Below are 15814 nucleotides of genomic sequence, written 5' to 3'. Positions count from 1 at the left end.
CGCGCTATAATCTATATGTGATGTCCGCCTGCAGCGTCCGTCCGTCGCTCAGTCGGCTTCCCTGATTATCTGCGGCTATATAGAGCCATCGGTGTGTGTGGGTATCTATGCGACGACCGTCGCACCCAAAAGCACCATAGGGACCTGAATTTTTCCTAGTAATTTCCTTTGTGCCTTCTGCCACTCCAGTTGCCAGTGGCCCGCTCCTTTCCCCCCGCCCGGTTCTCGATTCCATGCCACTGCCCCCTTGTTAGCACAGTCGACGCCGCATTTAGTAATCCCAGTCCCAGTCGCAGTCGCAGGCCCAGTCCCGATTCCGATTCCAATCCCCCCGTCGTCCATGCGATGTGAACTCATTGCCGTCGCTACTACGAGTTTATTGCCATTTCCATATCGGGGTTTTACATCTCGTGTTGTGCCCCGAACAATTCGGTGGTGTTATGTCGCTCCATTGGCACTGTGGTGGTGGAAACTGGATATTGGAAAATCTGTTCGGAATACTGGACTATAAAATAAGATCGGCAATGAACTTAAATACCTATATGATCAAACACAAATTTAAATTTTGACAAATTCGTTGCGTTTTTGGAAATAAGAAAGTAGCTGTATTTAGAAACTTATTATAAAGGTGTACGATATTACACCTCTGATAAGTTGGTTACGTTTGAAATTGGTATTCGACTTTGTGTGCTGTTTTTGAACAAGTACTTAAAGGGCGTAGGCTGGCTAAGGGGGCAGTTCATGGAAAACTTAATTACCTATAGCTAAAAAAAAAGAAAAAGTACTTTTAATGCGCCTTAGCTTGCAAAAAAAGATTATTATAAAACCATAATATGCCTAATTGGAATTTTTATGTTGGGTTAGGTGTATATTATGGGTGATAGATTGCTCTTAAAGAGATAAAATTAATTCAGAAGAACAAATAAGGATTTGGCATTCCACAAACGTTCACATTTTTTCCCACAGTGGTACACGAAAGCAACCCCATACCCTACATCATAGGGAATCCCCAGGGCTAGTCATCTCTAGCAAGGCAAACATGCGCAAAACTGAACGATTTACTTTCATTCCAAAAAACGAACCAATCGATTTGTTCATACCAAAATCAAACCCAAATGAAATTCAATACATGTCGTTGGCCAAGATGATTGGATTGGTATTTATGGCGGCCTTCCGAAAGGAGTCGGAACTGTCAGACTGACGGGGTTCTGGAGGTTCAGAGGTTCTGAGGTTCGGAGGGAAAGCTGTCCGAAGCAGAGACCCTCATTCGAGTCCTCTGGACATCTTTGCACAGTATAGATAGATTACCATCTATATCGAAAGCTGTGTGGCCACGAGACCGAGGGAAGGCGAAGTGCGAGTACGAAAGGCGAACTCGAAACGCTGGAGCGGCGCATGACAGAAAGCTGAGGGCACATCGTCATCATTATCGTTGAGGCCCCCAGAGTCTCAGCTCAAGGGCCATCATCATCATCGTCGTCACCGTCTGCCTGCAGCCTCAAAAGCCCAAGAGGCTTACTCCGAACCGACAGCCCGAGCCAGAAGTAAGGGGTACTTAGAGCCCAAACAGCAGAACCAGAGAACCGGACTTGTTTCGCCAGCACCGCCATAGTCGTCAGATCCAGTCGGTTCTCACGTTTTCCGCTCGGATTGCATATGCTCGATATATATCTGCACTAGCGGAACGGGGTGCTCGTAGAGTCGCTCCTGAGCCGGGGTCTACAGATTGGCGAGCCAGACGTATTTGGCATACAATGGAAACGACTATGGCATCGCCTGCCTGTTCGGTGATTAAAGGGGTCGACGGGTGAGTCTGTATGGTGAAAGAATCGATATTATATATGCAGCTAAGTGCCAAAGTAAATAGATGAAATCGAATGCGTTTACAGGATGCTAATGGGTAAATGGGGCGATGGCAGGTAATTCTGTTTTTGTTCTTCCCCAGGGAACTTTACCGCATATCGATTGATCTCTTGAAGACTACTCATCGACTTCGAAGAGTTTTAACCTGGCTTTACCTATTTATTGGGACTTTCCTATACATCCATTATGTATATATACTGTATATATACTTCTCAAGAGTCTGCCGGGAGAGGTTATACGCATCAAAAGCTTTCCCGGCTCTAACAATGAACCACTTCTGTATATACGAAAGATAAAATTGCCTTCATAAACTCTGGGGAACATGGCATGGCAGTTGGTCACGCCATACTCCCGAAAGCCACCCTTGTGGATGAGTAAAGCGCCCGGAACCAGTGGGACTCGATGATTCGACACAATAAAAAAAGTTACACCAGAAGCGCTGTATAAATGCTATAAATGAATAGGCCCCAGGGCTCTAACATTTACAATCTCAATAAAATGCTACGCCTTAAGATATCCTTATGGGGACGGAGAAATAAAAACGCAACAAAAGTTTGTGCAATGGCCAGTTAAATGGCAGAGGGCTTTAAAAATCCAGGCCTATTAAGAGGATGCATAGCATTGACTCTTGGTATAAATAAATAAATGCACTTTCAGAGTTATGGGACTTATTAAGTGTAATTTTAAAGTAAGCTATAATTTGGGTAGGGCCTACCCTTTAATGTCTCGGCACATCCACCGATCACAAGCAGTTGCGTAACATGATAAAGCTCGTACTGTACCCACTTGGACACTTTTACATGCCTGCGGCGCTACATCCTCCCGTCCTGCGATTGGCATGTGTACCATGCCATACTGTATATGCCATACCGAACCCCGGCAGCACTCGCGGGGAGGAGGAGAAGCGGCGGGCCGGAGGACGAGGCTGAGGTGGCTGAAGAGCTGTACATATAGTCTGTCCCTTGCTCGTCGTATATCCCTCAACGGCAATTCCGCTTTCAGGGTTTTATGTCAGAGCTCTTAACGCTGGGACTTCAATTCTGTTTTGGGGCGCAGCCGTGTGGCAGTAACCCGAGCCAAAGTTGTTGTGTTTGCATTGATGTTGCTTCTTCTTCGTGTTGTTCTTGCTCGGGCTCTACCTTTCCGGGGACCCCCCAGCACCTAACCCTACACTCGTAGGTTTTCCGCTTCTGAGGGTGCTATAGTCAAGCCGTCGCCGTCAGTCGAGTCTGACGACGTCGGTCGGAAATCCTTGAAACGAAAGTCCTGAAGCTCCTGTTGCCCAGGAGGGCTGCCCTCGCATGGCGAAACTTTGCCGCAATCGAGAACGGATGGCGCTGTAGCGATGGCGCTGTGGCACTTCCAACGCTCCGTAGACGTACACCCGGTTGTGTAGTCGTAGCGCTCCTACACTGCACAAGGTAAGCCTATTACCACTCAACTAGGGAAGAAATTATGGGGCATTTTCATTATTGATAGGTGTTAAATATCCAAATGTTCTTAAAACATATAAGGGATGCTATTTTGGTTCCAAACCCATCCATTTTTATAAACTGCATGTGGATTGGTTATATACAGGACATAAAATCAAAAGGTGATGGTGATTTTTTTCACTGCACGTATATGCTAGCGACGTGTGAGTGTGAGTGTGATTGTGAGGAGTGTCCACCCCCTGGCACCGCAAGGTCCCTCGCTGGGATGCTGCGCTGCTGGCATCCGCTCTTCCCTCCTTCCGCCTTCCACCTTCCACCTCCCACCTGGTCCTTCGACCTTCGTCCTTCGCTGCACCACCTCCGGCTGTACTACCCATCTAGAATTGATGTAGCACCTACGGGGCACCATTCCACCGCCATTCCCAGTCCGATTGCCTCTCCATCTGCCCACTTCCGGAGCTTCTGTGCCACGCACGTTCAGCTTCAACTCCGCTGCAGGTCATTCGGACTCGTTCAATCTCATCCCACATCGCGGAAAGTTTTAGAGGACGAACGTAAAGTTGAAGCGCTGATTGCGAGTCTCGCTGGGAAACGGCAAGCTGTTATGTAACCTGGTCAAAGGACCAGGGAACAGTCCCACGAACGACCTGCCAACGGATATTCATAGTGTGTAATACCTTGACAATCCATATCAAAGATTTTATTTTCCAGTACATATACAAGAAAGGAAAGGAAAGTAAAAATAGTTAAATCAGCATAAAAGTTGGACCTCAATTTTTACTTCTAAGGTGTTATATTAGATATGTGCTTTAAACTATACACCTATAAAATACAAGTTGAGACTCGTTGTAAATTAAGTTTTTTAATATAAAGGAATTAATTTTTTTGACGAAAAGCATAGTCAGCATCCTGGGTAAACTAATTTCTTTAACTTAAAGGAATAACATTATATTTAAGTGACCTTTTTGCCTTTTTTGTAATGACAAACCCTTCACACTTCACATCAAAGTTTAACATAATTGAATACTTTTCAAGTTCTTAGACTTAAGGCACAAGTATTTGGTTGGGTTTCTATTCCATGGACTTGTTCTGTTCCCCGTTCTTCTTTGCCCCAGTCTCGAAGATCTTCTCCAGCTGGGTGAGCAGGCCGATGGCGCGGTAGTTCTCCTCCATCAGGGCGAACTCCTCCAGGGGCTTTAGCAGACGCAGTGCATCCTTGTAGCTCTCCACGCAGCGCGGCAGATGGGCCTCATCGCTGGTCTCCGAATAATGCCCGGGACTATTAGGCTGTGGCAGTTCCGTCTCCCCAGAAAATGGCTCACTGAGCGATTGAATCTTTTGAATTTTCAACTCACAGGGCGCAGGCTCTTCATCCTGCTCCAACTTTCGTTTGGTGGCCCTCCCCGGGGAGTCGACATTTCTATCATTGTCCTCATTATCCTCATCGTCGTTAATTTCAATGAGTTCAGGTGGCACCTCTATGGCCACGCAATCGTCGTCGTCTTCTGGCTCCGACTCCTCGTTCTTCGGTTCCACCCGTGGCAAGTGGACAAAGCCAGCTCTCAGCTGCTCCTGTGTCTTCTTGTGGGCCAGGGTGATCTTGTGTTCATTGCGACTGCAGTAACTCACTATGTCGCGCAGGTCCAGGGAGAGCGGAACTCGGCGATTGGTCACCGGAACACCCACCGAGAAGGTGAAGTTATAGCGACTTTTGAAATGCTTGAACCACACCTTGTCGGGGAAGAAACTCTCAATCTTCAGGATGTCCCTCAGACTGATGGCCACCGATCGCAGGTTGTCGATGTCTAGGCGACCCTTGTTGTGCAGCTGGGACCGCTGGATGTACTCGTACATGCACTTCTCCAGGAACGCGATCTTTCGCTTGCGTCGCAGCTGCACTTCATCCGAGGTGGCCTGGTTCTGGGTGGACGTGGTGACCAGGGTCTTGGTGCGGTACAGAGGTCGATCGGCGAGCCTCTGGACGTCAAGGCTCGTAGTGGCCGAGGGTTCCGGAGATCTGGGCGCCAGACTGCAGGCCATGGAGGTGTGTCGCCCGCAGTAGGACATAATGTCCCGCAAGTCCATCGACCGCGGCGGACGGCGGGTTATGGTGATCTGGCGATTCGAAAGGGTTATATTGTAGGCGGCCTTGAAGTGGTTGATCCACGGCTTGTTCGGCACAAAGCCGTCGAGTCGCATGAGGTCCCGGAACTCGATCGCCCGGTTGCGGATCATCTCCTCGTTGATGTCGCTGTGCAGATAGAACTGGGCCCTCTGGATGTACTCGTACAGGCAGTGGCCCAGGAAGTTCAGCTTGCGCCGGCGCAGCTCGGCATCCTTGCTGGCCGGCTGGCTCAGGCGGTTGGTGGCCTCGTGGAACTCCAGGATCGCCTCCCGGTTGGACATTATGCTCTTGATCTGCTCCCAGCTGCAGTTGAAGTTGCGCGCAATCTTGCTGTACATCGGCACTATGTCATACTGCCGGATGGCGGCCACCCGCTCCTCCAGAGTCAACACGTTCCGAATGCGCTGCGCTCCAGTGGAATGTTCGTGCCCCTCGTCATTCTGCAATTGGATTGTAGTCCATTTAATTCTTGACCAAGGTTACTCTTTTTTCAATATATTTTGTTGATTAGGCGTTTTAATGGTATGGTATATACCTAAAAATATACGGGGTTACTAAAAAAGAGGTGAAAAGGAAACCCAGAACACTGCTGATAAGATTTGTGTTCTTTAAAAACCTAAAGGTATCTCTAATGGTGGGGTTTCGGCCACACTGTTTACTATAACAAACCATTTCTTGCGCTTCATAGCAATTTATTTATATGTTTTCTTAGGCAAGGCTACTAGGCGAGTATTTATTCTTTAAAACACTAGAGTAAAAAATAAATATTAACATATATTTAACTTGACTAGTAAACGAAAAATGGAAGTCCAGCGAACTTATTATAGGACAGCAGAACTGATAAGCATTTTTAGCAAAACGGTGGAACAGTTCTTCAGTGTAAATCGATCCATGAAAACCAACGACACATATGTTTTTAAAATGGAATTAAAAAACTTTCAAATACAGTTGGATGTATCAGAAAAAACAGCTAACGAGATTAATAATGATATCACTAAACAACAGCAAAAGAAAACTATCAGCGAAAAGTTTGCAGACTTTTTTTGCTTTGAAAGCGACGTGGCCATAAGTGAAGTAAAATTGAGTAATGTGAAGTCCCGATTAATTTCTAAACAAAATGAGGTATTGACTCTGAAGGCTAAAATTGCTGAGCTGGAAAACGCAGCCCTTGAGAGTTCAAAAGCATTTGATGAAAAGTTGGCCGATTTGAAGTTTACCCTCCAAAATGAAATCATAACTCTGGGGAACTCACACCGCATACAGCTTAGTGAGAAGATAAATGAAATTGCCAGCTTGCAGTCGAATCTAAACGAAATACAATTAGAAATGGACTCAAAAACCGAAGAGATTAATGAGTACATTACCAAAATATCGAATCTAAAGCGGAAAGTTACTGAAATAGAGGTTCATGACTCTGCCAGCTTGGAGGCTACTATACAAACTCTCAGAAGTAGGGGATTTTCGGAGAGTAACGAATTCGAAAAAAGGTATTTTTCCCATTTGGTTACATTTTGGACCAGCGAAATCCTAAAAGAAGAGAACAATAAATTTGATTGACAGCAAGTGCACAATTGCCAAGACTCTACATAATACACTTAGGGATAATTATACATATTCTATACTGCAATTAAACCTTGTTTTAAGTTCTAACAAAATAGTGACTATCGCACCCTCAAGATACAAAGACTCTCGATCAACAGTTGTAATGATAAGCTATTATACACTCGATTCAATACGAAATAGTGACGATCGCACCCTTAAGATACAAAGGCTCTGGATCAACATTGGTGATTAATAGATATTAAATGCTCGATTCAATTACCATTTTATAATATTCCCGTTGTTACAGGGACCTAGAAAAATATACCAACCCATGAATTTCGGGAGTACTATCCCAATATCATTCTTTGCGTGAGTTACAAATCAACAAATAAAGAACGTGTATCTATGGGATGGCCTTTCAGTTGCTCACTGTGAGAAAAGAGTACTTACGTCAGAGTACATTTCCTCTCTCACACATACAGGTTTCTGTGCTGCGGTGCGCTCTTCGCCACTCTCTCTTAGCGTGCTCTCCGATGATACTCTTGAAATGACGAAGTCTGCGCGTGATGAAAGTTATACTACATTGTTGTGCTGCCAACAAGCGCATTAAACTACTGTACGTACCTCTTAGTCACTGTTTATGCCATAGGAGTTGGTCTTGCACAAATATGCAGCGCTTTTTTGGGCACATTAAGCACGCGAAACCTGCGGCACCACGTTTTCAGAGTTTCCAGAGCGATTGCAAATCGAGGAATGAACCGTATGTAGCATGCACATGCGGGGCGAAAAGAACGATCCCGACTCTCCGACGCTCTCCGAGACCGAAAACCGGATCTTCGCGAGCGCTCCGAGAAGTTTCGCTCTTTCGCCTCTCTCGCGCTCGAAACCCACCTCTCCCCGGCGATCGAGCTACGTCTTCGTGGCATGCTATGGCATCGGATTGCCTGGGTCTTATTTTTAGTCTGTTCGGATCGAGAGCAAATAATCTCTCGCCAAAGCAGCCATAACTGGTTCCACATGCCAACATATACAAGGCGCTTTATCACCTGATCTTAACGACCGATGGTTGCAGTTCAAAATCTATTTCCATTTATTAGCCAGGTCAACTCATATGTTGAGCAGAGGTTCGCTATATGAACCGTGTCATGGTAGCCCACCCTTAGGGTAAATCATCAAACACGTAAGCCTGCGTAGAACATCGTCCTTTATGGGTCCTGGAGATTATTTTAAAGCTGAAAATATTGTTCTGAAAAGCAAAGCGAAAGTTTATAATTCCTGATAAAAAAAAACAATAATATAGTTTTTGTACTTTGATCGTTCAAATCGGCAATGCCTCCTCCGATTGCTCGGCTCTTCCAAAGTCAGTATTATATTATTTTTATCGATTTCTCATTTTCGAAATTTAAAAATTAAAAACCCGTTTAAACAAAATCGCCATATAAACAGGGGACCTTGGCAGTAATTTTACATTTTTGGTAATGCCTTAAAAATGAAACAGGTAGTCAAAAAACGACATAACAATCCACAAATCAAAGATCGAAATCTTCCTTCTGGGGCGGATGGATAATAGATTTTTCTACTTCCGTAAGTAGGCCTATGGCCCGAAAGTTATCATTTAACATGGCATACTCTTGTAAAATTTTCAGGTGTGCCAGAGCCATGTTTTTACTGTCGATGGATTTGAGGGAGTCTCGTATGGATGTGACTTCGTTGGGGTCGACAGAGTCTTTGCTTGTCACCTGGTCCTCCTTTGGTGGTAAATCAATCTATAAATTATGTTTCAAAAAGTTTTTGATAAATTTACTCACCTTAAATGAGGTTACTGCTTCCGACTTAACAGATACGATGGAGGGAAATATTTCAGGGGACTAAAAAGGTATTTTAGGAATTTATGTAGAGGTTAAAATACTTTTTACTTCTACTTACTTTGTCTTTCGATATAGTTTCCTGAGTGACTAGAGCGGTTTGAAGTCGTTTTTCGCTTTGATTTTGCTCGGTAGGTTGCTTTATAAGTTGCTTAATTTGGGAAAATATTTGAGAAGGCTGGAAATAAGCGATTTTAAAAAACACCCACCTTGTCATGTTTGTTATTCAAATCAGGTTGAGAGGAACCTTGTGCTGTTCGGGATATTTTTCTACTTAGATTTTGTTCCTCAGGTTGCCCAGGCTGTTGTTTAACTCGTTCAAGAAACTGAGTAGGCTAAAGAAAAGAATTTTTGAAATCAAAGCTGTTTTTTAATGTTGAAGGAGTAAGTCACCTCCTTGGGTTTGATATTCGAGATAGTTTCAGGTTGAGCTTGTGCTGTTCGAAATCGTTTTGCGCTCGGAGGCTTCTCCGGTTGCCCCGTCTGCTTCTCAACGCGACGAAGTGGCTCAGGAAGCTGTACAAAATAAAGTAAAAACCATTTAAAAGTCAAAACTCAAACTCACCTTATTCACCTTGGCCTTCGATATAGTTACCGACCATTGCCCAGTCTTTTGCAATCGGGTTCCACTTGGACTTTGGTTCTCAGGTTTCCGAGGTGATTGTCCATTTGGGCAAGGTAGCTGAGTTAGGTGTAGAAAAAGATTTCGGAAATCAAAAATAGTTTTACATTTGAGGCTAAAACTCACCTTATTAACATTCTTATTTGAAATAGGTTCACGGGAAGGTAGCGATACTCGAAGTCGTTTTCCGTTTACATTTAGTTCTTTAGGTTTCCCAGCCAATTGTTTTACAGGTTTGGATAGCTGCGGGGGCTGTAGAAGGAGATTAAATAGTTATACATTTAAAAGTCATACTCACCTTTTCCACTTTGGCATTTGAGGTAGTTTCCTTTTCCAAAGACTTCATTTCCTCGATCTCTTCTAGTTCAACGGGCTAAGGAATATTTTTGAAGCATTCAATCTGTCGGAAAGGTACTTGGAAAACGAACCTCTATTTCTATTTTTATCGTAGATTCCCTTGAGCTGGAATCCATGCGCACTCGAACTTCTAACTCATTCGGCTCCGACTTTCTAGGTACTGTTTCCTTGGCCCTGCCCTTATCATCAGCCCATTTTTTACACACTCTACAAAGCTTGGATTGTTTGTCCATCTTTCTCAGGAAGGCACATCTCTTGCAGCCAGTTTCACTGGTAATATTTTTGGCACCCTTGGCCTTCTAAAATAAATTAATGATTTATTTAAATTGAGCGAATGCTGGAATATGCTCTACTTACTGATGCTTCCAAGGCCAGGGCTTCTTGCAGCTTTTGGTGTTCTGTTTTTGGCTTTTCCAGTGGCCTAGACTGTTGTTTTGGTTTCTGGCTCTGCAAAGAGAACTGTTAGCAATCGACGTAAGATCGATTAGGATCGTATATTGAAATATAACATTTTTTTGGGTATGATGTTATTATGAATATGGATATCGGTTGGTTACTGTTCCCTGATCCCATGAGGACTTACAATCGCTGGCTTCTGAAGTAGCTGGGCGCTCCTGACGATTCTGGCCTTCTTCAGCTGGTCCAGACGATCCTGCCACCGCTCGCAGAGTCCCTTGGTTTTGTGCTGTTCCCGCACCAGGTGGAATGAGTTGGTGACGTCGACCTGCCGGACTTTGGCATCGGACTCCTTTACGATTTTGCTCCTCAGGTTGACCAGACGGTTGTTCACATCGGCGAGGAGGCCCTCCATTTGCTCAAGGTGCTTGGTGACCTTGAAAATCTCGGCATCCTGCAGGGCGACCAGCTTGAGCCGGTACTTGGTGATGAGTGCCTTGGCCCGGATCTGTTCCTTGGCGAAGGACATGGTTTTCTCCTTGTAAGCCATGCGTCTGGCCGGATTTGTCTCCCTTTGCAGTCGAACTCGCAAATACTCGAGCCTGTTGTTGGTGTCTTTCAGGTAGGTAGTGGCTCTTCGGAGATTCGATTCCGCGGCGGCGAAGGCGCTGGCCTTCGGAGGCAGAAACCCAGGGGGTGCAGGACCAAGTGCGAATACCCTTGACTGCAAATTGTCTGGTAAATTCATTTTTTTGGCCATGATTTAAGGCAGTAGGAGAATTGGTTGAATATGTGTCCAGGGCTGGCAAATTCTCGAGTGTGGTATTGCCAAATGGCTTTATTTGGTGATGCCATTTCCTAGTTATCGATTAAGTTTTACCACTTTAAATTGAGTTACTAGATTGCTAAAAGCTGAAATTATATTAATTTTTAATTATTTGATCAATTACTGTATATTAAAGCACTTAGCGTTTTTGTTTTTGAATTTACTAACAACAAACTGCCATAATGGATGTATCACATTGCCAGACTAGTCCCTTTAGCCAATACTCACACCACATCTTCAGGGCTGGTGTGTGTGCTGCCAATACTTAGCCATCAAGTTTGTGCTTAAAAATGATGGGCAATGCTCTATATTGTTAATATTACTACGGCAAACTCCTCTTATTACGTTTAATAACGTTGAAATTGCAAAATATTTTGCAAAGAACTATACTTGAGCGGGCTGAGCCTAGCAACTTCTTAATACGCCTTTTATTAGGACTGGTGCTTGTCTTGTCTTAATTTTTTCACTATTGTGATGATGCCAGATTTCACTAAACAAAAAGTAAGGAACTTGATGTTTAAATAAGGAATATTTTCCAAAACCATTTGCACAGTGTTGTGTTTCAAATAAATGACAATCAATGTAAAGAAACTACATCAGTTGAACGAAATGTTATAGTACAATTATTTTTTTGGATTTTTTCGGCTCCGGCTCTGCGGCATTGAAGACCGTGACCGGATCCGCTCTCCTGGTCGGTTGCGTTGGGCCTTGGCTACCATTTTCGTGTCCGGAGTCAGCGTGACCCATTGCCAACTTTCGTTTGCGATACGGACGCCTCTGCGGGCGGGGAACGACTGTGCTGACAGTGGTGCCGATGGACAGCATCGTGCCGTTCTCCATGTCATTGACCGGATTGTACTGGTCATCATCGCGCAGGAACGTGTGCATCGCCGAGTAGTCATCCACGGTCAGGTCCTGCGTCCACGGCACGGGCTCGTCCCTCAGAAGCTCTGTCATTTCGTCGTAGAACTGCCAGTTGGGATGGTACTGCGGTCCCTTCGCCAAGTGCTTGTTCCTTATGCAGTAGTAGGTCTTCTTCAGGTTCCTGAACTTCCGGTCGAGCTGAGTGGCGTCTATATCCGTCATCCCCTGGCTCTGCAGGGCTACGACCATTTCCCCCCAGACGTCCTTGATCTTTCTTTTCGGATTTCGAAAATCCGCCTGTCGCTCGCTGTAGAGGGTAAGTAGCATCCTGGTGTTGGACGCATTCCACTTCTTTTCATCGTCTAAAAGGTACTATTGTTAGGTTTGTTTGCATTTATGAGTTTACTTACATTTGATTTCCATTGTTTACGAAAGAAAAAACTGTTCTAGGCTGCGCATTAACTCAACGGCGTGACCATGCTATCGCGGGGGAAGGTATCATTATCATGATCCAAACATCTGCTTCTGTTTTGTGTCTATCGATAGCTATGGTCGATTGTGCGCATCTTGGAGATGGAAATGTCTTTTGCACTTCGGATTTAAACAAACTGAAATGTTTATGGGCTCTTGCAGCTAAAACCATTTATCATTATTTATATAAAAAGGAAAATAGTTATCCTAAAAACGGACGGGTGGGCAATTGGACAGAAGCCATCAGAGGGTCTGCAATAGAATAGGAACTGAAAGTGGAGATACCATAAATTGGTGAGAAACTTGAATTTACGATTAAATTTATTTATTAAGTCTTAACAATTAAATAACAAAACCATGATATTTATCGATTTTTTTCATTCAGATAGGATTTGTATCAACTTATTGCTGCGCCACCTGCCGGCAGAGAAGGGTATCGAATACTAGTTATATCGCCATGCGCTAGGTGTCGCCAGGGAGCAATAAATAATTTACATGTAAGTAAACTGTAACATGTAAAATAAGTTTAAAATCAATACTATTTATTTAATGTTCTTATATCGTTTATTTATTTAATTTGTATGCATTAAATATAAAATAACATTCAACTCTTTGCAATTCTTTCCACATTTAAAAGTACTCAACCAGTTGACTTATTGAGCAATAGGAAAATCTAAAGACAGTGGAAGTCGTATCGTGGAATGTAATTCAAACGCAATTTTCCCTATAAACCCAATAGAGCGAATCGTATATTTAATTTCCGCTCAAAATATAACATAAATTTACATACGCACATTGGAGGCAAACGTTATGGCGTATCTCCTTGGGAACACCTGTGCGCCGAGGGGAATGTGTGAAAAAGTTGGTCAGAAGATCTCAAGAAGCGCACTTCCGTTCTGGACTAGGTAATAACCGTGAATGGCTAAAAAGACAGTAGTACATGGTAGCAGTTAGTAGTTGCAACCCCAGAAAATGACTGGCTGGCTTTTCCACAATATTTCGGAAGGGGGTCCAGCGGAGCGCAACCTTGTAGAAGGTGTGCGGACCCTACAGACCCTTTCATTCAGAGGGCCAAAACCAGAGCGACATAATTGTTGCGCAACTAGGCGAAGCCAACTCACTGATTTTCCCATGAGGAGTTCGACCATAAAATGTGGGAAAATAAACTCTCGGATATGATTGACACTGGGTCTGGGGGTCTCTTTCGACTCTGTTAGACTCTGCCCATGGCAATGGCTTCATTATGCTGAACAGTTGAAAATTGCACTTCGTGCTGGCGGATTTCGAATTTATTTCGCTTTAATGTGTGGCGCTGCCTGTGGGCCCCGAAAATCCCAGTTAGTTGCTCGGTGGAAGCCAAGGTGAGACCGCTAAACAATCGGCCAGTAAGTTGTTCTTCTACGGGTTATATTTCACCCGCGCACTGAGAAAAACAAGGAAGGTAGTCATAAAATTACGATCCACAGCATCAAAACAATTCAGCTTGGGCTTCTCAGAAATGTACAAACCCAATTCATTGATAATTGAGACAGTAATACTATTCAGAAGCTATCCATTTCTCCAAGTGGAAACCCAAGCCAAGTCCACACAACTTGAGCCGCACAGTAGACAAGATAGGTTCATTGGGAGTTCAATGTTCGCGGGTCACGACTTTGACTCCATCGAGCAGACATAAATCGGAGCAGCCAACAACTTTGACAGACTGCTCGAGATTCGCGGTTTCCCTGGGCCTGCGATCGGACCGGGATCGAGCCCGGGCACTCCAATCAACTGACGGAAGTGCCTTTTTCGCCAGCGATCATGATCATGATGTATGTTATTGGCCCCGCACCCGAAGCCTGCCAATTTGCTATTTGTCAAATTTTCATTAGATGGCCATAAATTGAAATCACGCGGCATTTGTTTTTGGTCAGCACACAAATAAATTTCGCGCCGCCGCACTAATTCTCACGATCTCGGGACCAGGTGATGGGATCAAGGAGAGATGAGGAGTACGGCGGTGGGTATGCCGGCACTAAAACTTTCTAGCTGTTGACACCAGCTGGTCGCCCGATCTGAGTTTTGGTCTTGGCCAATCGCCACCTGCACTTGGGAGTTTGGCAGATCTGCCAGGGGCCTTACACTCGGAAAAATATTACTCAAACGGTAGGTTAAAATCAAATACTGCTTATTTGGGTGCTTAGAAGTAAATGAAACATCGGTTTACCTGAGATAGCTTTTGCGACACCAAATACCCTGGTAGTTTTCTGTCGCCCATTTGTCCAGTGCATCGAATGGTGCTGGAGCAGGATCTGAGATGCTGGACCTGGTCCCCACACGCTCGAGTATGTTGCTTGGCTAAAAGCGAATTCCAGTTGCAAACCCATTTTTGGCACGATCGCCGCCGACCACAAAACCTTTTTGGGAAGAAGCCGCCACAAGGAGCATTGATTTGGAGTTGCAGTTGGCTCGGCCATGGGAAGGGGGCATTGGGCATTGCCGGTTGCCGGTTGCCAGAAGGCGGGCAGAACGCACACGTGGATGCGATATGGGCATGCTGTATGGCCTGGGACGGGGCTGGAGTGGGGCTGAGGTGGGGTTGCGGCCTGTGTTTCGGGGAGTGCCCGGGGGACTGCGGGCAGTGGGAGTTCGCAGGTGTGTGCTGCTGTATCTGTGGCTCTGGCTGAGGCTCGGGACCTGGATCGTGATTGCTGGCAGTTGGCTTTGACTTGGACTTGGACTCGGATTTGGACTTGGACGCCGGGCATCCAGCTGTGAGAACGCACCCACTTGGCCGGCACACACACTCGCGCGCACACCCGCACACCCGCACACACACCCACAGTGGGTCCGGACGAGGCCAGCGGCAAAGATCGTGTTCATGCGGTGGCTCATTGACCACACGGAGAGAAAAGGAGGCACCAATTACATATGTACAAATACAGTACAAATTAATAGGCATATCATCATTATTTAACTATCTATCCTTTTTTTAAAAATCATTTCTTTAAAACAGGAAAAAAATAAATCAAACTATCCTTCTTATTAAGCGGAACTTATTAACTTAACTTAATAAATTCAAATAAATATATAATATTGCTTAATAAAGCTTTGAGTCCCATTCGAATAAAAAAAACAATCCCTATTAGTACATTTTTGGGTAAGTACCGAGGAGGTTTAATGTAACTAAGGGAAACCACTATATTTGCAGGAGTGTACGACCTGCATATGTTGGAATGGGATGTTTGAGGTTGCTATGCGCTTTGTGTATCTCAGAAAGCACTGTGCCCGTGCTGATTGATTAATCATTGCCGGTAATTTGATTTTGTGCCTTTGTGCGCAGCTCCACCGTTAGACGCGGTGGCCAGGCCCATTACCCTGGCTCTATAGATCTCATAGCTCTCAGAGCTCCCATAGCCAAGCACTCGTGCTCCGATCTGCTCGACAAGCCTCTTTCAGCGCTTTGATTGA

The 15814-nt window shown here is 44.8% G+C and overlaps 3 protein-coding genes and 1 long non-coding RNA gene across 6 annotated transcripts; 1 reads left to right on the top strand and 3 right to left on the bottom strand.

Annotated features, from left to right (window-relative positions):
* Positions 1-3967: 3967 nt before the first annotated feature.
* On the bottom strand, positions 3968-8408 carry LOC122817735 (uncharacterized). Its single transcript, XM_044094846.2, has 4 exons — positions 8273-8408; positions 7588-8209; positions 7414-7520; positions 3968-5861 (listed from the first exon to the last, which is right to left on the bottom strand). Exons 3-4 carry the CDS (start codon positions 7423-7425, stop codon positions 4368-4370), a joined length of 1506 nt encoding a protein of 501 aa, XP_043950781.1. The 5' UTR covers positions 7426-7520; positions 7588-8209; positions 8273-8408; the 3' UTR covers positions 3968-4367.
* Positions 8409-8492: 84 nt separating this feature from the next.
* Positions 8493-11031, bottom strand: LOC108030576 (involucrin). The gene is made up of 11 exons (XM_044094839.2): positions 10391-11031; positions 10165-10266; positions 9879-10106; positions 9749-9823; positions 9577-9702; positions 9394-9519; positions 9222-9344; positions 9038-9163; positions 8890-8979; positions 8772-8831; positions 8493-8711 (listed from the first exon to the last, which is right to left on the bottom strand). The coding sequence occupies exons 1-11, from the start codon at positions 10961-10963 to the stop codon at positions 8493-8495; spliced, it is 1848 nt and encodes a 615-aa protein (XP_043950774.1). The 5' UTR covers positions 10964-11031.
* Positions 11032-11539: 508 nt separating this feature from the next.
* On the bottom strand, positions 11540-12426 carry LOC108027748 (uncharacterized). Its single transcript, XM_017099304.3, has 2 exons — positions 12304-12426; positions 11540-12255 (listed from the first exon to the last, which is right to left on the bottom strand). The coding sequence occupies exons 1-2, from the start codon at positions 12314-12316 to the stop codon at positions 11642-11644; spliced, it is 627 nt and encodes a 208-aa protein (XP_016954793.1). The 5' UTR covers positions 12317-12426; the 3' UTR covers positions 11540-11641.
* A 126-nt stretch (positions 12427-12552) lies between these two features.
* On the top strand, positions 12553-14897 carry LOC127010896 (uncharacterized). 3 transcript variants are annotated; one of them, XR_007763773.1, is made up of 5 exons: positions 12553-12658; positions 12750-12861; positions 13002-13725; positions 13831-14509; positions 14580-14896. It is a non-coding gene; the product is annotated as an uncharacterized LOC127010896 (long non-coding RNA). The 3 variants fall into 3 exon arrangements; XR_007763772.1 differs by having other exon boundaries at positions 13002-13749; XR_007763771.1 differs by having other exon boundaries at positions 13002-14509; positions 14580-14897.
* Positions 14898-15814: the final 917 nt, after the last annotated feature.

Source organism: Drosophila biarmipes, chromosome 3L (assembly GCF_025231255.1).
Source record: "Drosophila biarmipes strain raj3 chromosome 3L, RU_DBia_V1.1, whole genome shotgun sequence".
NCBI lineage: Eukaryota > Metazoa > Arthropoda > Insecta > Diptera > Drosophilidae > Drosophila > Drosophila biarmipes.
This window is presented reverse-complemented; position numbering and strand designations above follow the sequence as displayed.

What these genes read in the sequence shown, in the direction of transcription:
- LOC108030576 (XM_044094839.2), bottom strand. Translation starts at nt 10,963, where the DNA reads ATGGCCAAAAAAATGAATTTACCAGACAATTTGCAGTCAAGGGTATTC. An exon ending in CGATAAAAATAGAAATAGAG is followed by an intron (nt 9,824 to 9,878) that starts GTTCGTTTTCCA and finishes AATATTCCTTAG; the next exon opens with CCCGTTGAACTAGAAGAGAT. An exon ending in AAGCAGTAACCTCATTTAAG is followed by an intron (nt 8,712 to 8,771) that starts GTGAGTAAATTT and finishes TTACCACCAAAG; the next exon opens with GAGGACCAGGTGACAAGCAA.